Genomic DNA, 20,010 nt, shown 5'->3' on the forward strand with positions numbered 1-20,010 from the left:
AGTAAGTAATATGTGTCTTCATTTTATGAGCCATTCTACCGAATTACCAAATCCAAGGAAAGGGTATAGAAACCCCTGCTTTGTAGCTAAGGCAGTCAGAAGTGGGTGCAGGGGAGCAACTTTTGACGGGCATCTGTAATAGAGCTAGCCCTGTGCAACTGAGCTGTCAACTTGTGGGATCTGATGCTAACTCGAGCTACATTGGGTCAGAACTGAATTGTAGGCGACCCAGTTGATGTCCAGAGAATTAAAGAACTGCTTGGCATAGAAAAAGTCCATATATTTGATGTCAGAGGTATTATGAAATAGCTGAAATAGAGTTGGGAAGGGGTTGTTGTTTATACCCCTTCCTTCTTGAGGGCCAGGATTTACCCCATCATCATGCATTCTTTGGTGATGGAAAGTCTAACCTAGATAAGGAGAAATAAATGGCTATTAGCTGCCTTCCAAAGGGGAATGGCTAGTGACCTTGTGATTGCCTGGGCTTACAGAGGAGGCAAAGGCCTAATATCTGGCACTATTCTTACCCAAATATCCTGCCTTTGCCTCAGACCCAGCAGGTCTGAGGACCCATCAGTCCTGCCCAGAGCAGGTTCCCCAGTCTCTCTGGCCCAGCTCCTGAGTCATAATGAGAATACACCTTTGACTCATGTTTCACATCAGGCCAGCTCCCACGAGTCCACCCAGCTTGTTGTTTGCCAAGTACAAGCTCATCACTGGCAGAGAGCCCATGTTCTTCTAAGACCCTTTTATTGTAGCAGGACATATCAGAGGACTTTAGGGTTTGTCCTCTCCTAATTCCCCACTCTTTTTTTTTTTTTTTTTTTTTTTACCATGGCTTAAGCCCTCAACTGGGGCCAATCATAATTCCTCAGTGGACCTAGAAGGTTGAAATGTGTTATCTTTCTTTAAAAATAAAATCTTTTTGTCACATTCCTATCAGAGGCTCCCATTAATTGAGGTGTTGACTCATTTTGAGAGGATGGGTGCTCCCGTATAAATCTCATCCACCATTTTGACCATAAGCAACTACATCCTGCCCATACATGGTTTCCTGTCTTTCCTGCAGCATTCTCTCTGCCTGGAACAGCATGCTTCTGAGAAAGCTCCTCCTTGTCCTTCAAGATTCAGGGAAACTGCATCTATCAGCACACCTCAGAGCGTGTCATAGTTATTTGTTCATAGCTTTGTTTCTCTACTATATTTTGCAGGCCATGGGAACAGGGACTAGTTCTGGCTTATCCTTATCTCCCATGACGCAGCACAGCAGAAGTTCATAGGATGTTGACTGTCTATATGTTTATTCATAAACTTCTTTGTGCCAGATACTCCTCTAGGCACTGAGGTGAAAAGGTCAGACAGCGTCTCCTTGCTTCTGTGGATACAGAGTGCTGAGAGCAAAAAAAAAAAAATTATATGGATTAGTTTCTTTGGAATTGTTCTGCTTTAGATGAGAGGTGTTCAGGGGGAGGGCTTGATGAAAAGACACCTTGGAGCTGAGACCTGAAGGATATGAATCAGTTGGCCATGCAGGATGCAGGGGAGTGAGCCTAGGGGTAGAGGGGATGGACAGTATGAAGGTGCAGAGGACCCAATAGTCTTGGAATGTATGGGGAGCAGACAGGAGGCCAGGGCTGTGCAAGTGTGAGGGCCATGGCAATATGGCGCGAGCATGACCTGGCCAGACTCTGCAGTACCAATTTCAGGCATCACAGGTTTTTGGGTTTCCTCTCTAGGGCACTGGGAAGTTTTTAAAGGGAAGTATTTCTGCCAGAACAAGTGGGAATTTGTTGACTTTGCCCTGTTTCTGGTACTTCCCCTTTGTGACCTCTTCCTATGCCCTGAGCCAGGCTGACTTCCCTTCATATCCCAAGATTGCCATGCTTTGGAGCAGTCTTGGCTATTCGTTCTTACCTCCCGGAAGTTTGTTTCAGCCATGTTTGATTCCTGCTTGGATTCTGAGGTGCCAGCAAGGCCATGGTGCCCTCTGCAAGCTCCCATTTTTTTTTTATTCCTTGAAGTTATCTGTTCAGTGGTTCATAGTCCCTGGGGCTGAAGGTCTTTGTTTCTGGTCTTCCTTGGCCTTTGTTCCCATGAATCACCGCCTCCCTCTCACACTTGCAGTTACTTCTCTTATTTTTGCCACGTTCATCTCCTCCCTGGGATTCAACCTTCTCTGTATTCTCTCTCCCCCCAACCTACCTTATTTCAGTTTGAAGTTTCATCTAGTGAGCTACTCTTGGCAAAATAATGTTCCAAGGTTATTTACTTACTTAAACAACAACAACTCAGACCTTTATGCGTGTTGATCCCAACTATGTAGGAGGCAGAGATTAGGAAGATTATGCTTCAAAACCAGCCTCTGGAAAAGGTTTGTGACAACACCCTTTCCCTCCCCCCCCCCCCACCAATCTCAACAGATAAGCCAGATGTGGAGGTTCACATCTGTGGTTCAGGGAAGGGGGAAGGTAAATATAGATAGGAAGATTAAAGTGATCCTGAATAACAGTGTTGATCCTGGACAAGATCCTATCTAAAAAAAATAATAACCTAAAGCAAAAAGGGCTAGGGGTGTGGCTCAAGTGGCAGAAGAACAAAGCCATAAGTTTAAACCCTAGTACCACCAAAATAAAACACATACTATGAGCAAGCACCTACTATCTGCAAGGGAATGAACTTCATGCTTTCTATAAAACCACAATGACCTATTAATCATAACACCACCTCCTGAAAGTTAGATGCAGTTATCTTCCTCTTATAAATGAGGAAACTGAGGCTCAAAGACCATACATAATAAATGACAGAGCCAGGTCTAGATTTAGTCTGTGACTAACAATAGTGTTGGAATTTAATTGCTCTTGTCTGGTACAGTCTGGCTTAGTTCTTAGTCTCAAGTCACTCTTGTGAGATGTTTGCTCTCCTCTCTTCCCTTAAAAAGTCCAATTTCACGTGGAAAGTGAGCAGAGACCCTCAGAACCATCTGTTTCCTGGCCTGTGCCATGCTTGGGTATGAGAGCCATGCCTCTGTTTTTCAGAGCACATGTAGGTTTTGTTAATTAGTGAACACTGACTCCTGCTCCCATTTTATAGCCATGAGCTAAATCTCTTCTTAGAACCCTCCCTGTTGTCCAGTGAGGAGATGGAAAGTAGACAAGGCAGTAACGGGGCAGCTTAACTGAGGTCTTGTAAGAGACAGAATTATCCAGAGATGGAATCAGTTGTCCCAAGGTGAGACAGGTACTTTCCTACCACTAGTGACATGTATCATGGAAGGGATGATCAATATTAGGCAAGGATCCTTGGAGATATTTCTCAACCTTGAGAGATTAGGAAGGATTCTGAACTCTGAATAGTATAGAGTAGAGCTAGAAAGTTCCTAGGACCCCATTTCCCCCCCTCCCCCATCATTGTGCCTATTGCCTTCCTGGATAGAGCAAACACAACTGTAAGACAGCTGAGCCATGCCTCAGCCCACACAATGAGCAGTTGCATTTGGCTCTCAGCTCCACTGAACTTTACATAATGGTGATCAGACCCTCCAGAGTCTGGGACCATCAGCATGTGAAAGTATAGGAATTGCGTCCAGTGGCAACAGATGACTGGAAAGCCCTGGTGACTCTTCATCACAGAAGTTAGTGGAATTGTGTGTCGAAAGGAAAAGGAATACTCATACAGGAGGCAGAGGCCAGAGATGTCAGAACCTATACAACAGCTACTAGGATTTTTCACTCTTTGAGATAAGGGCCTTCCTGTGTAACCCATGCTGGCCTCTAACTTGAGATCTCTTCCTGCCTCAGCCTCTGAACTGTGGGAATTATATGCATGTACCATCTCACCTGGCCATCATTATATGATGATGGACCTAAATCATGTTGTGATCTTAGGTGCATAATGTGGAACTTTGGTAATTTTTCTTTGTCCTGTATTTGATTTTCAGTAATAGGAGGAGGAGACAAAGTAGACAAAAGAAGCTATGACTTCTGACGCGAGTCATGCACTGGAAGCTGCCCTGGAGCAGATGGACGGGATCATTGCAGGTAGGCCTGGGATCACAGCGGCTGGACTCTGAACCTCTGCATCTCACACATGATCTCTCACTTTACCATTTGTTTGTTTGTTTATCCCATAGACAGAACCCCTTTGTTAGATTGATTTTTCTAAATAACCTTGTGCCATATACTCTCTCTCCCTACCTCCTTTCTCTTCTCCTTCCCCCCTCTCATTCTTTTAATATATAAACCTGTAGAAGTCTTGATATCTAGTGAGACTCTTTAAGGGTCTGTGGAGACAGAATGTATGTACCACATGCGTTTGTAGATTTCTTGTCACAATTTGGATGCCACTTGTGAGGCAGTTTGGGTACAGTGAGATGGATTCTATTGTTCACTTTTCAGAGTGCATCACAGTTTGTCACAGCCAAGCAGACACTCAAAATCCAACAGATTTTGCCCAATAAATCAATGGATGCTCACTTCTCCAGCAGGTATCCAGTGCATTTAGGAGATGGCAAGGCAGTATTGTATTGATTGACTTGGTGAGTACTTGCAATGTTCTGTATGCCATAGTGGCTTTTTACTTAACTGATTGGTATTAATGTTTTCATTAGACAGTAGGGAACCTTTTCAAGAAAGGATCTAGCAACATGGTGGCTGCTTTTGGAAGGATGACTACTAGGCTGTTTTGAGTGATTAATTCTTTGACAGGAACAAACAGATCTTTGCAAAAAGTTACAGGTCATTTTTTTTTGTCCTTACCTGATACAGTTTAGCGGCCTTACCTTCTGATGGGGTATGCTTCTTTGAGACTTAGCTCCCCATTGTGTGAACCGAGGCTGGAGGAGACTCCAGGAATTACTCAGGATACTCAACACTGCCCATTTTCAATCAGTTACTTTTTCTTCCCCTTGAAGAAATACATATTACTCAAGGAGGTTTTGGAGCTGGTGTGGGGAAGCTCTCACATCTTTCTCAGAGTATAGGTTGTACTGTAACATGGTCTAGCATGCATCTCTCAGGCTGTTAATTTTTACATGAACAGAAAGGCCTTCGAGAGGTCATGACTAATGTTATGCTTTTCAGAATGGGATGTTCTGTTCTAGGTTAAAAATCTCTGATCTCTGAAACCATCCAGAGAGTGAGTATCTTAGCAATATTTTTAGAAAGCTTGTTCTGGAAGCTCCTATGAGCTTACTTGGATTAAGAGCTACAGTCATAACCTCCGACTGGCTGAGATAGTCAGCACTCTGCGCCGCTTCTGTCCTGACCACAGACGACCAAGCCTGTGGCAGAGCTCTTGGATGGTTGTGTAAGATGAATGAGAATACTGCCTTTTCCTCATTATATTTGCCGTATCCAAGATCCTTTGATCATTTCACTATAGGCTCTATTTCTAGGCTTTCTGTTTGATTCCATTGATATATTTGTTCTTTTGCAAAATCATACTATGTTGATTGCTGTAGTTTATAGCAAGTCTTAAAACCACATTATTGTAGTCCTTGAGTTTTGTTATTTTCCTTCAACACTGTGTTAGTCACCCTGGGTCTTTTATTCTCCCACTCTCCATTAAAATTTCAGGAGTGATATGTCAATAACCACAAAGTAATTTGCTGGGATTTTGCTTGGGATTTTTATTAAGAGCTATAGTTCAGATTTTGTATCAGAACACTGGGAATGGGGAAGGATTAAAGACTAGGTCCAGTGTCAATAATGATTTGTTTCTAATAGAAATGACCATTGTTACAAATTCCAGTAAGATGTTAACCTTTGATCTAATATTCCTCCTCAGCAGTCCCTGTGATTCTGTCTGCAAAGAGCACTATAATTTAATTACACTGTTGAGAGTTGTAATTGAACAGTATATTACTTAATTACATCTCTGGGTGGCACCGAGCAACTACCACGAATGCAGATTTTATATAGGACTTGATTGAAGACTAACGGTTCAATGGCTACCCTATCAGGCCACTTCTGGCCTGGTGCCAAGGCCATTTGGTCAGGACACAGGGCCACTTAATCCTCTTTGCCTTGTCGAGACATTGCTCGTGCAGTTATCTACAATCTGTACTCATTGATGAGGAGTAGTTAGAAGGAGTCTCTTTCATGACATTTAAGAAAGAGATTGCCCTGTCTGCTGGCCTTTTCTGCCAATCTGATTAATGTCTGGGTTCACAGGAAGAACAAAAGGAAGAAAAACAAGTTTTGGTAGTAGAAAAATTTCCAGTTAAGATTGAGATGCTTCAGCTTGACACATGAACCTGAGCTTGGTATCAATGGCTGAGGATGACTCTGTGCCTTGAACAACCTTAACCGATCTTGTCTACAATTTCTTTGATGTGATCAGCATATAGCACTCAACAGCAGCAGAGCAGGAGAGCCTGAACTTGTCTTTTGTTTCCTGCCTGTAATCTCAGCACTTGAGAGGTTGAGGCAGAAGGAACTGGAGTTCTAGGCCAGCCTGGGATTCAGGCTGTCTGAAATGTCAAAAATAGACAGATGATAGATAGATAAGTAGATAGATACATAGACAGACCGAGAGATAACAATAAGAAAACAGGAGTGGAGCTAGAGTTATCTAAAGGGCTGATCTTACTATGAAGAGGTCAGAATGGCCGCTGTGATAACCAGCATTCAGCAGCCAACCTTCCTTTTTTTTTTTTTTTTAACCTTGTTGGCAGAATCTACTTCCCAATTCTTGGTGGGAATATGGCTTCATTAGGACTAGAGTTGTTTGTTCCTTAGATATTGTAGTTATTGATTTGGGAACAGAGTTGTAAAACTATGTGGACCTATAATTTGGGTTGTTTTTGTTAGAGGATTTTCTGTTATTTATTTTCTCTTCTTATTTCTTGTATTTTACCTTTTTTCTTTTCTCTTGTTTTGTGTTTTAGTTTTATGGGTAGTCTTTCTCTCTCTCTTTTTTTTTTTTAACCAATACTAGATTTAACTCTAGGTCTTGTGCTTGCTAGATAGGCAAGCATTATTTTCATTTTAATTGGGTCCTGGAAAGTTATGTTTTTTAGGAGTATGTCCAGGATAGTGAAGATTGCAATTTTTTTCCACATAAAGTTGCTCATTACATTTTCTCTTAAGAACTACTGCACTTGTCACATCTTGATTTTACTCATAATATTGCTTATTTGTGCCTTTCTTTTAGGACCAAACTTGACAAAATAGTTTTTCTCCTTATTATTGTCAGAGAACTACTTTTGTAGTGAGAACTACTTTTGAGTGAGATTGTCTCAAAAAGTTTCAATGTATTATTATGCAAATACTTAATGTATATATTTATCTATATGTATCTCATAGCTATTATATATATATATTCTATATGTATTTGATTTAATTTCCTTGTATCTGTTTATCATTTTCCTCTCTGCTTTCTTGTACATATCTGTTATCTTTCAAAAGCTCAATTGTGTAAAAGTGCTATAATATTACATTTTTTAAAATTGACTTTAACTTGTGTTGTGGTTAAACTATGATGCTTATTCTCTGATAGTAAGTTTCTGTGCTGGATTTTATGTTTCTGAGAACATTCTATCATAGTTATTCTTGTATATGATACATTTTATCTTCTTATAGTTATCGATATTTTGCTAAAGAACACAATTTTCTTTTTTTAAGGTGGATTATTTGATATATTCTGCTGACACAGTGCATGTCTTTAAACTGAGAGGATTTGAATTTCCCATCCTAAAAGAATCCTTAGCCATTTTGTTCTTTATGTTGCTTCTGTTTCATCCTCCATATTCTTCCTCTGGAATTCCTGAGGAATTGTGTTTGACCTTGCCATTCTGTCTCTGATGTCTTCTAACTCTGCTTCCTGTTCTCTACTTGTGTTTCTCTCTGTAGCATTCTGTGTGAATTCTTCAGGTTTGCTTTCATTTCCAATAATTCTCCATCTGCTATTTAATCTGCCCATTTCTCATTTCATTTGATTGGTTGCATTCTTTTTGTTATTATGTATTTGATTATTTTTAATATTTATAAGCACTTAAATAAAATAATATAGTAATTCATAGATTGTCTCACTGGCACATTTTATGAAGTAACTTTTTTTTTGTCAGTCATGAGGCTTGAACTCTGGCACTGTCCCTCAGCTCTTCAGCTCAAGGCTAGCACTGTACCACTGGAGCCACAGCGCCACTTCCAGTTTTCTGAGTGGTTTATTGGAGATAAGAGTCTCATGGCCATTTCTGCCCTGGTTGGCTTTGAACCGTGATCCTCAGATCTCAGCCTCCTGAGCAGCTAGTATTACAGGCATGATCCACAGGTGCCCGGCATGAAGTAACTTTTATTTGAGCTTTTACATTTATCTCTAACTACTTCTATCATTATAGGGGTTACTTTTCACAGAATTCTAGAGCAGTTGTAGAGCGCATATGGGGGTGTTGGCAAATGAAGATTCATATTTAGAAGTCTGAGGTGGGCCTGGCTTGTATATTTCCAACAAGCTCCCAGACATTGCTAATACTGCCCATGTGGACCCCACTTTTCAGTAGCAAGGTTTAGAGCACACTGTCCTCACTTTTAAGTTGTTTTATGTAAAGCGCTTTTAAATTTCACATCGTATCATTATTTATTTCAGTTGAAGCCAAGGTCATTCTTTGCAACATTCATCTTGAGAGCTGGGAGTATAGTCCAGATGTTAAAGTGCTCAAGTAGAGGTCCTGAGTTCACCCCTGTACCACATACATAGTGTATCTTCTAAGTCTATATTTGTGAATTGTGTAACATATATACCTTGGGTAATTGAAATAGGCTAAGCTATGCTACAATAACAAACTGTCTCAAAATGTCAGTAACTTGAAACATGGGTTTATTTCTTATAGATTACATATCTGTGGAGAGTTCCATGTTACTGTTCCCTGGAGCATGGACTAATTCAATGTCCACTTCTAGAGGCCAGGACATGGGGAATTAGGCTTTCTCCCAGAAGTAGATATGTCACTTCTCATCTTTGGGGACCAAAGCAAGTTATATAGCCATGAGTAGGTATAAGGAGTAGTACTCCCATCCTACAATGAGCTCAAATGCAAGAGAACTAAAAGGTTTCTTTATATGCCTAATGCCTACCACTTAAATTCTTGTATGGTTTTAAAATAATCATTAAAAAGCTTTCTTTTCCAAATCACATTATATACATCTATTATGATGTTATAATGAAACCCAGTATTTTGTACAATTATAACATTAAAAATAACTTTTAAAAGAATTATGTTTTTAGTAAATTCTATACTTTTTTTTTTGTTTTTTTGTTTTTTTTTTTTGTCAGCTGTGGGGCTTGAACTCTGGGCCTGAGCACTGTCCCTCAGCTCTTCAGCTCAAGGCTGGCACTCTACCACTTTGAGCCACAACACCACTTCTGGTTTTCTGGTGGTTTATTCAAGATAAGAGTCTCATGGGCTTTTCTGTCCTGGCTGGCTTTGAATCTCAATCCTTAGATCTCAGCCTCCTGAATAGCTATGGTTAGAGACGTGAGCCACCGTATGCTTGTATTTTATGTGGGTTCATTCTCAGAATAATTACTGAAAAACAATTACAAAATCCATGTTAGATTTTGTTTTTTTTCTCCTTAATAAAAACTCTAGCTGATATTTGTATGCATCAAAATTTAGCATTGATTAGGCGATCTGCTACTATAGTTTCATTTTAGAATCATCTGGAAACTTTTCAGTACCGCAGGTCACATCTCAGACCAATGATATTAGAATGTCTGTAGGTAGAACTCAGACATCTATATTTTTAAAATTACTCAGGTGGCTTCAATGTATATCAAAAGCAGGAAACTTTTATGTATGTCTGTCTTCCCTAAAGAGGATTTTGTAGTTCAAAAAAGTAATAGAGTGTCCTCAGAGATAAAAATGTTTTTGGTATTTAAATACAAGCTGAATTATCCTTTTTCTGATAAATAATTTAGAGAGGAAACTTCACATTGTACAGAGACCTGCCTAGTGTTAATCTATTGTCTGGTTTGTATTGTTCTATGAATTCCAGGATTAGAGCACACATCTTACTGGTTGAGTATGGTTGTTCTATTTTGACCTTTCTACCTCCCCTACCCTCCATATCATGGTTGTCAGTTTTACATAAGAATTGGTCAGAGCTGGGAAGGTGGCTCAGTGGTAGAGTGCTTGCCTTGCATGCATGAGGCCCTGGGTTCGATTCCTCTGCACCACATAAACAGAAAAAGCTGGAAGTGGTGCTGTAGCTCAAGTGGAGTGATAGAGCACTAGCCTTGAGCTGAAGAGCTCACGGACAGTACCCAGGCCCAGAGTTCAGGCCCTATGACCAACAACAAAAAAAAGCAAAAAAAAAAAAACAATTCGTCATCTGTAAGGAATGTGTATGAAGGGTGGAACTTAGCCTTTTGGGTGATTCTGCCTTTGTTAATACCAGGCCTTAGGTATAGCACCATTTTGTGTGTGTGTGTGTGTGTGTGTGTGTGTGTGTGTGTGTTGTGTGTGTGTGTGTTGTAAGGTAAATCATCCCAGAAGCCACATTTTAAAATAAAATATAGAATAATGGAGTCTTTAATATACAGTTAACAGGCTGCAGGCCACCAGTTATAACAAAGGCCTGCAATACACAAATACACATAACACAGCTAGGAAACATGCTAAGAGGAAAGAAATAACAAAAACAATACCAACAAGCCATTTCAGCTCTAGTGGAGAGCTGAACTGGGACTCCATGATCACTGGAGATGAGCCAGGTGACAGGTCACAGGACACATCACGGAGACACACTGGCATGGAGTCCAGCAGCTAGGCTGGTCTGGGCCTAAATAGGTCGGCACAGGCAGCAGATCTTCAGGAAATTCCCAGTCCCAGGCACTAGACTGACAGATTCAGTACCCTATCAGCTAGGTGCCTGCCCCTGCCTGCAGGGGTCTGGGCACACCCATTAACTGGGAGTCAGGTGATGGGGGAGGGGGGCAGTTCGTTCCCCCAGCCTGAAGACAAGATGCCAGACCCTATCATCCACCATATGGCCAATATGGCAGGCCAGACCTGGCCTCCTTACTTCATTTTGATTCCTTGTTTGGGATTTTAATAGTAAGTGTATACTAGGAATTTGGCCCTGTGGTATGCAGAAGTGTGTGTGTGTGTGTGTGTGTGTGTGTGTGTGTGTGTGTGTGTGTGTGTGTGTGTGTGTGTGTGGTTTTAAAAACAAGCAGGGGACTCCTTTTGTGTGTGTGTGTGTGTGTGTGTGTGTGTGTGTGTGTGTGTGTGTGTGTGTGTGTGTGTGTGTGTGTGTGTGTGTGTGTGTGTGTGTGTGTGTGTGGTTTTAAAAACAAGCAGGGGACTCCTTAGCCCTGGGCAAGTTTCTCTGCCATTGGGTAAATTTTCTCAGACCTCTCTTCATGAAACAGGTAATACTTGGGCCACTGTCTTTCTGTAAGGTCTCACTTTCAGTTTGGTGTTCTCAATGGGACATGAGAGCCCAATGAACCCATGTCATTCTCTATCTGGGTTTTAAAGTGGGCTACTCGAGACTTAGCTTGAATTTATTTCATTGTTCAGTGCATTCTTTATTTCCAGCATCCAAGAAAATTTATTTTCTTATTTGACTGTACATTGGAGAAAAATACAACCTAAAAGTTGCTATCTTTTTCAGCTCTTCCGTTTGTGCACTGTGGATGGAGGGGACTCTTGGAGATTGGGTCTGCTCTGATGTTGGAAACTCCCATTAATCAGCACATGCTCTTCCAGTTTCTCAAACAGCATGACCTGAGATTCCTTAAAATGGTTTCTGTGAAAATACCCATAGCCTCTTCCCCCACGTTCACTGATGCAATCACTGAGAGAAAGAAAGCTAATCAAGGGTACAAGGAGGAAACCTGTCTGTGTTTATCATTTACTGCTCAAAGAGGGGCAAGATTTCTTCCCTATATTGTCTCCCCTCCTCTGGAGACCTTTAAAAAAAAACACATAGCAGTTTTATTTACAATAGCCAAAAATACAAGCAATGCAGATATCTGTAAAGTACTGAATGGATAAATAAATATTGATACATTTATAACATGGGATACTACTAATCAATAAATAGGGATCACCTATTTACAATATACAACATAGATAAATCTCAGAAGCAGACATAGAAGGATATGTACTAGAGCAATTGAAACTCAAGTACCTGTACAAACCAAACATCAAGCTTCATTCTCTCATTTTTGTTCTCATTCAACAAATTTGAAGTTAAAAATGTTAGAAAAGCAATGAAAAGTAATCACTACCGACATTGAAGTTATTAGTGTGTGTGTGTGTGTGTGTGTGTGTGTGTGTGTGTGTGTGTGTGTGTGTGTGTGTGTGTGTGTGTGTGTGTGTGTGTGTGTGTGTGTGTGTGTGTGTAGTGGCTCTACCATTTGAGCCACACCTCCCTTCTGACATTTTTCTGGTTAATTGGAGATGAGGTCTCATAGACTTTCTGCCTGGGCAAGCTTCAAATCTTGGTCTTCCAGGTCTCAAGTTCCTAAATAGCTAGGATTATAGATGTGAGCCACTGGTACTGAGCTGGCTGTTTTTCTTTTACTATGTAGCTATATAAATAGTATTCTGTGGATGCTCTAGACATTATTACCTGTTTGGTTTATTTACTCCCTCCTTTTTTTAAACCATAAAGACACTGCTGAAATTATTCCTTAATCTTTGACTGCTTGTCTGATTACATTTCCTTACGTTAGATTTCTAAAATTAGAACTGCCACATCAAAAGGTATAAATATTTTCACTGGATCTTGCCAAATTGCTTTTGAAAAAAATTGGGCCAATTTTTGTGTCTACTAACCGGGTATGAGGGCACACTTCTTATTGCATGCTTGTCATCATTATTTGTTGCATTTTTCAACTGAAGTTACTGCCTCAGTAGAGAAAACCTTTTCTCTCTTTGGTGTGAGAAGTGGCTTAACACATTTTTCTATTGATACGTAAGGTCTTTTTTGTGTATGAAGAATATAATGGTCTGTTGCTATGATTTTATAAGTAGTGTTTTCAGGCTATGATTTGTAGTTTCATTTTTATCTTTTAATATTCTAGAAGTTAATTTTATATAGTGAGATTTACTATTTTGTTGTTTTGCTCAATTACTCTTATACATACTATGATATCATCTTTCTCAAATCCAGTTTTGATCTGTCTCCTCTTTTTATCTAAATTTTTATATGTACTTCAATCTTATGTACCTTAATTTTATTTTTACATGTGGCATAAAAATAAAGATCTTGTTTTGGGGAACTGGGATGTAGTTCAGTGGTTAAGTGCTTGCCTAGTATATGTGCAATGCCCTAGGTTTAATTTACAGCAACACACACACACACACACACACACACACACACACACACACACACACACACACACTTCATCATTCTTATTTTTTGTGTAAATGTAATCTTAGCAACATATTACCTTTAATTGTTTTTGCTATTTTTGTATTGGCTATTTGGCTATGTAGTCAATTACCCTAACTAAATTTAAATATTTTTAAAGACATTTATTATCTCTCAGCATCTGTGCCACAGGAATTCAGGAGTGCTTTGGTGAGTGATTCTGGCTAAGGGTCTTTTATGAGGTTACAGCTGTTTTCTGGGGGCTGTTTTCATCTGTTGGCTTGCTTGATGCAAGTAGATTTGCATGGCTCTTGGTAGACTCAGTTTCTGTTGACAAGTGGTCATGATTCCTTGCCACATTGATGATTGAGTGTCCTTACAACATGGCAGCTGGTGCTCACAGATCAAGTGGTCCAAAACAGAGGTAGAGCAAGGCACAAGGGCAGTATCTTTTTTTTAATGGCCTCTGAAGTGGCATTCCTTCACTTTACAGAGAAAAGTCTATAAGTTATGTGGGAGGTACTCTATGAGAAGTTTGAATGTTCAAGGGCTTGAACCACTGTGACTCCTCCAGGAGGCCAGTTACCACACTTTCCTTCTAGGAGAGGAAATTTATAATCATTATATCTTTGACTGTATAGAAAATTAATTATTCAACATTGCTTTTGTCATTTATATCCTCAAGCCCACAGGTAGCATTTGGAAGTTTCTTCTTCTTTTAATTTTCTGTAACTGTCTAAATCTTAGATTTAAAATCAAGTGGGTCTTATTCTCAGAGGCTTTGCATCATTGATTACAACTTGCTTAGGGACAAATGACCACTCATTTATGATTTTCTTTTCACTTCTCTCACCTAGCACTTAATGAAGTAATAAAACAAGTTAAATTATACAACAACAGATAGAAATTAGTTTTATCCATACATACATACCTGTAAAACAGACAATACACATATATCCATACATTCTTTTTTTTTTTTTTTTTTTTTTGATTGTGGGGTTTGAACTCTGGGCCTGGCCGCTGTCCCTGAGCTCTTCAGCTCAAGACGAGCACTCTACCACTTGAGCCACAGCGCCACTTCCAGTTTTCTGGTGTTAATTGGAGATAGAATCTCATGGACTTTCCTTCTTGGGCTGGCTTTGAACCGTGATCCTCACATCTCAGCCTCCTGAGTAGCTAGGATTACAGGTGCCACTGGCACCTGGTTTTCCATGCATTCTTTGAATAGTAAGAAAGACCCCCACAGCATTAGTTCAGGGAGAATCCCAGAGAAAGGAAGAAAAGAAAAGAAAAGAAAAGAAAAGAAAAAGACTCATCCAGGGCCACACAGTGATAAAAAGTTAATACAAATCTGTTTTTCCACCTGCCTCCCTTCTCAACACTTCGTACATTTATAACTGTATGGACATGTACTTGACTTTCGAGTGTGTTCAGAGTGGAGAGGGATTGCTAAACTATTGTTTGGAGAGGAGATCTTGCTCAGCCTCTGCTCAATTTCTTCTCTGAGGTTTGGCTGTGGCAATTCCGGTCAACGCTAAATTGGATTTGCAGGAGCCAGAAAGTTGCTGAGCACATACCAGAGTTGGATACTTGGGCAGTTTCCTAGCTCCCCAGAGCCTTTGACTTTATTTGTGATCCATGATTCCCTCTACCATGCATTTTCAGAAAGCAAACAGGCAATCAAATACTGTGGTAATTGCTTCCTTCTGTGTGGATTTCTCATCCCCAAGCTGCCTGGCAAGTAGGAAAGGGGTCAGGAATTAGATCAGTGTACCCATGGACTTGGTGGACAACTCACACTTTCCAGCCGAATCCTTACTTCAAATATTCTATCCTGTTGGCCTTAAAAACAACACAAATGCCCTAGAAATTCCAACATCATAACCACATTTTTCTAAAGTGTTTTCTTTACTGGTGAAGGAAGCACAGAAGTCCTTTGTTCATCCCAGTATTGCTTTGAAAAATGTATTTCTGTACTTAAAGAAAGTAGACTTTTTTGTTGTTATTGTTGTTGTTGTTAAGTATGGGGTTTAGAGAGGACAAAACAGTGCTATTTGGGTAATATCAAGTTAGAAAGAGCTGATCCAATAGTCCTGATCTCTACAGAAATCCAAGCAAGCTTTCTTCCTCTTCTTTTTTTCCCCTTTTTTTATTAATATATTTTTTATTGTAAAGATTCTTTCTCTTTAGCTATTCATTTAGTATGTGTCCTGGCATTTAGGTCAGCTTCCACATCAATATCTACAGCGTAGAGGATATGACAGTGAAACTCAGCTGACTATGGTTTGGATTTTGATCCCAGAAGTATATAGTCCAAAACAGGGAGATGAGATATGGATATACATGATAATGGTACAAATTTAAGGTAGAGATTTCCTAATTGGGAACATTTAGAAATATTCCAATTCACTAAACTATAACCAAAATGACCATATTTATTGTATATTGCAATATAGTGAAGTAACTCACACATAATGGCTTACATCAATCATCATCATTTGTATCTTTATAATTTTTGATTGTGGCCATGCTAGACAGTAGTAACACACATGGTTTATGTGGGATGGCTCCTCTGGAACTGTAGGACCCCCAGGGTGGATTCATTCATATCTCTGTCATTGGGGCTGGGATGGCTAGGACAGTTGGAGCTTTCCTTCTTGAAGGGGAACTGCTACTTGGTAGCTTATGATCAGAGAGGAAGAGTGGAAACTCAGCACTGGCACAGTCACTTGCACTATATTCTAGTGATAATAACCAGCAATGGGGTCATCCAGGGATCTAGATCTATTTGCATGGGTGAATGGAATGACTACATGGAAAGGAGAGGAATGTTTTTGTGGCCACCTGTGCAATATACCACACTTACTTAAAGACAGTGCATTCATCTAACAAGCTGAAGAATGGGATCTCATTGTCTGAAATAACATGTTTTTGTCACTGGTGAGGGGTACTTGTGTTTTTCTCAGGTGTCTATGTGGATGAGTTTTGTATGATAATCTCGTGAGCATTTACTCACCCTTGATATGTCTCTTCCTGTTATGTCCAGCCCAGACTAAATGATTTCTAAACATTTCCATTGTGAATGAGCCTGCCCAGTCTGAAGTGATCCTTCAAAGTTTCTTCTCTGGCCTTTTCTCATCTCTCTTCACCCTTTTGTTCTCCATCACTTCCCTGACTTCTCACCAAGGTTCCCGACTCTCTCTGTTGTTCCAGGCACTAAAACAGGTGCAGATATTACTGATGGTACCTGTGAGCCTGGACTGTCTTCCCCGGCCTCCTACATGAACCTCTTCCCAGTGAGCCATCTCATCGAGGAACTGAGGCTAGCCCTGGAGATGCTGGAGCTTCCTCAAGAGAAAGCAGCCCTTCTGAGCCAGATTCCTGGCCCTACAGCTACCTACATAAAGGAGTGGTTTGAGGAAAGCTTGGTGAGTAGGCCCAAGGCCTGATTGGAAACTGCTGAGAAACATAATCCTGCAGCCCATGAAATGCCACCATAGTCATGGCTATTGATTTATTTCTACATTCTCCACACCTTTCTTGCTTCTCATTCAGCTTTGGGCAGTGGCCACTGGGTGGACCTTCCCAGCAGGAGCTTAGTCCCAATCAAACAGTTTGAGCTAGAACATGCTACCTTCTTGGGGTCTACAGCTCCTCTGTTCTGAGAAGAGGAAATCCAGAGTCAGAGAAGGACAACCATGGTTAAACACCCAGCACCCAAGATTACAAGTACTACTTACTGAGTTCAGTCCCTGGACAGGATTTCTATTCTCAACTGGATCCTATAAGTCCTTGTTTCTTAGCAAAGCCTAGAGCCTGCTTGCTTCATTTATTTCTTTGTTCTGCTTTGTTCTACTCCTTTCCCTAGAACTACTTTCTGTTCCTAGAATGGAATGCATACTTGCTAACTCTTCTGTTCTTTCCTGATCAGGCCCACAGATCTGCCTATCTATAGTGGAGGCAGATCTGTAACTTAGCTTTGCTTTGGGCTTTAGTTACCCATATGTTTTTGCATGGAGACTAGCAGGTCAATCTTAAGAGATTTGGTAATAGCTGGGAATGGTTAGGAGCTAACCCACAGGGGAAATAATCTGGGATGTAACCATTGAGGACTAGAGGACAGATGTTGGAAAGCCAGAGGAAGAAAGGGAAGGATGGAGGGAGGAAGGGAAGGAGGGAAAGAAGAAGGGAAGGAAGGACTATCTATAAATGGTGGAGGAAGAAAGGCAAGGAGGTAGAAAGAGAGGGAAGGAAAAAGGCTGTGATATCTAAGCTGAGCTTGAGGTGAAATTTAGAAAGCCGTCCTCTAATACTAGAGCCCTATAGACCTGATTGAAAATTAAGAAGTATACACAGAGGTTGGAGGTCAGGAATAGCAGCATTCATTTGGGAAGGAGGGATTGAGGCTGGAGACCACAAACCAAGGAAGCTGAGACGCCCCTGTCAAGGTGGCTATCTCATTAGTAATTAGACAGGCTACGTCCCAGTTATCTTAGCCACCTTTCTGTTCTAGAGGCCTCTGTCAGTACAGGTTCATCCTCATGCCTTCCTCTGAACACTGAACAGTTCCTCATTAAATTTATTATATGTGTTATTCAATATTTTCATTACCTAAGCAGTCTGCCTGCTGTCCTGTATAATATGTGTATACCAGGGTGATAGGTAGTTAATAAAAAAAAATGCCTGCCCAATGTGATAGTTAATCATATACTATACTGAGATGGTGGACAACAAAGAGTGGCCTCCACAAGATGTCATGTATTAATGGACAGAACCTGTGAACATGTTACCTTCACAGCAAAGGAGAAGTTAGCAGATAGAATTAAGATGTCAGATCAGCTGACTTTAAAATAGGAGGATAACTGGGGCTCACCAGGCACATCATAAGCAATCACAAGAGTCTTTCTAAGAACCTTTTTGTTAAGCTCCAGGGACTCTTTTTACTAGCTTGCTCTTACTCTGCCCAGGTGTTAACTGTCATGTAAATGGAAGATTTCACTGAAGTCTCTTTATGGACAAAAGCCATCTGCCTACAGATTAGAAATAGCTGGATTTTATTCCCTCTGTACAGTTTACAGTGAGCATGGATGTCTTTTGGTCATCTTATATGGATGTACTTTAATTTATGTGATACGTTCTCCAGTTCTGACATTTTGACTATTTTAAATCTTTCACAAATACATGGCATTTCTGTAATGAACATCTTTGTCCAGAAATATTTGTTCTTACTTCTAGATATTTCCTAAAGTCTATAGACTTCAAGGAGGGTAACCAGTTAAAATATAGTATGCGCAGCTAAATTTCATTTTAGATAAACAGTGAGTAAACAGATTTCTAAATCTGGAACTCTGATCTGAAAGTATTGATACCCGTAAGACTTTTGAAACATTTTTTCAGGTCAGTTTTCAGCAAACTTTTTTTTTTAACCTGAACTGGCCTGGAACCATAATCCTCCTGATTTTAGTTTACCATGTAGCTAGGATAAAAGACATGTACAACCATGCTCAGCTAGTGGTTTTACTTGGTCCGGCCTAAAATCGTGATCCTTCCGATTTTTGCCTCCTAAGTAGCTAGGATTACAGATGTACTTCATCATATCCAGATTAACTACTTATATTTTCATTGTGAGGTTTTGGAGTGAATCTATCACACAATGATTAAAAAACAGCCATAGTAATTTCATAGGGCAAAAAGTTTTCTTTCTTTTTTTTTGCATTCTACATTTCTTTTTTTAGTAAGAAGGCTGAACATTTTTCCTTTATTAAAAAATGTATGTATGATGATTATGTTGTTGTTATTGTTATGATGATATTGTTGTTATTGGTAGGGATCAAATCTAGGGTCTGTACATGCTTAGCAGGCATCTACCACTGAGCTACATCTCCAGCCAATTTTTTTCTTATTTTTTTTTATTATTCTTCTGTATGATTTCTAAGCTATAATCTCATACCTTATCTTAAAAACTAATCTCCATACATCCATGTTCATATATGCAGTATTTATAATCTATTTAAATTATTAAAATGAAAACCTTCCAGCAGAATAGTTTTAAGGAATCATCAAAAATTAGTTCTAATATTTTCTTTTCTTACACCACAGAAAACACCCGAAGCCCCTTGGATGAGTCTGTACCAGCATCCTAATCTATGTTCTTTCATGTATAGGATTTTAGTGCTTCCATGTTTAAATAGCCTTTAATACCCCCTTTGTTTTATTGGTGGCATATGCTTTCCTTACTTTGTTTTTCAATACTGTGAATGGTGATATATAGAATTAAGAAATTGTAATTAACTCCACCACTCTTTGGGTTTCGTCTTTTCCTTTTGGCCCTAAAATGTCCTTTTGTTTAAACTCAGGTGAAAAACCTATTCACCAGTATCTATCTCAAATGGTTTGATTTTTATTTAATAGTTAACTAATACATTGATATTTTTAGTGCATGATATGAAAATTTGATCAACTCTGAAAATTTTTTCTGGAAATTGTTTAAATTATTTTTTGTCAAAGGCAGATGATGGTAGTGTTGGATTTTGCAAGATGCATTACAGAAAACAGCTTGTGTTCAGGTTTAGATTTATTTGGGGATTATTTACTATGGTCTAGGAAATGTTCTCCTCTAGAAAGAAGATTCCCCTGGAAGTTATTGCATTCATAAATCTTTTAGAGTAATCATGGCTACCAGCAA

The 20,010-nt window shown here is 39.7% G+C and overlaps 1 protein-coding gene across 5 annotated transcripts in view; it reads left to right on the forward strand.

Moving 5' to 3' along the window:
• The window catches only part of Ppfibp2 (PPFIA binding protein 2), a 136,957-nt gene that overhangs the window by 29,701 nt on the left and 87,246 nt on the right, over positions 1 to 20,010 (forward strand). For all 5 annotated transcript variants that reach the window (XM_070035225.1, XM_070035224.1, XM_070035228.1 and 2 more), the window contains exons 2-3: positions 3,938 to 4,037; positions 16,539 to 16,753. In XM_070035225.1, coding sequence (XP_069891326.1) covers positions 3,974 to 4,037; positions 16,539 to 16,753 — 279 coding nt within the window. In that variant the 5' untranslated portion in view covers positions 3,938 to 3,973. The remainder of the gene's footprint in view (positions 1 to 3,937; positions 4,038 to 16,538; positions 16,754 to 20,010) is intronic.

The sequence above is a fragment of the Dipodomys merriami genome, unplaced genomic scaffold (genome assembly GCF_024711535.1).
Source record: "Dipodomys merriami isolate MVZ:Mamm:240054 unplaced genomic scaffold, mDipMer1.0.p SCAF_25, whole genome shotgun sequence".
NCBI lineage: Eukaryota > Metazoa > Chordata > Mammalia > Rodentia > Heteromyidae > Dipodomys > Dipodomys merriami.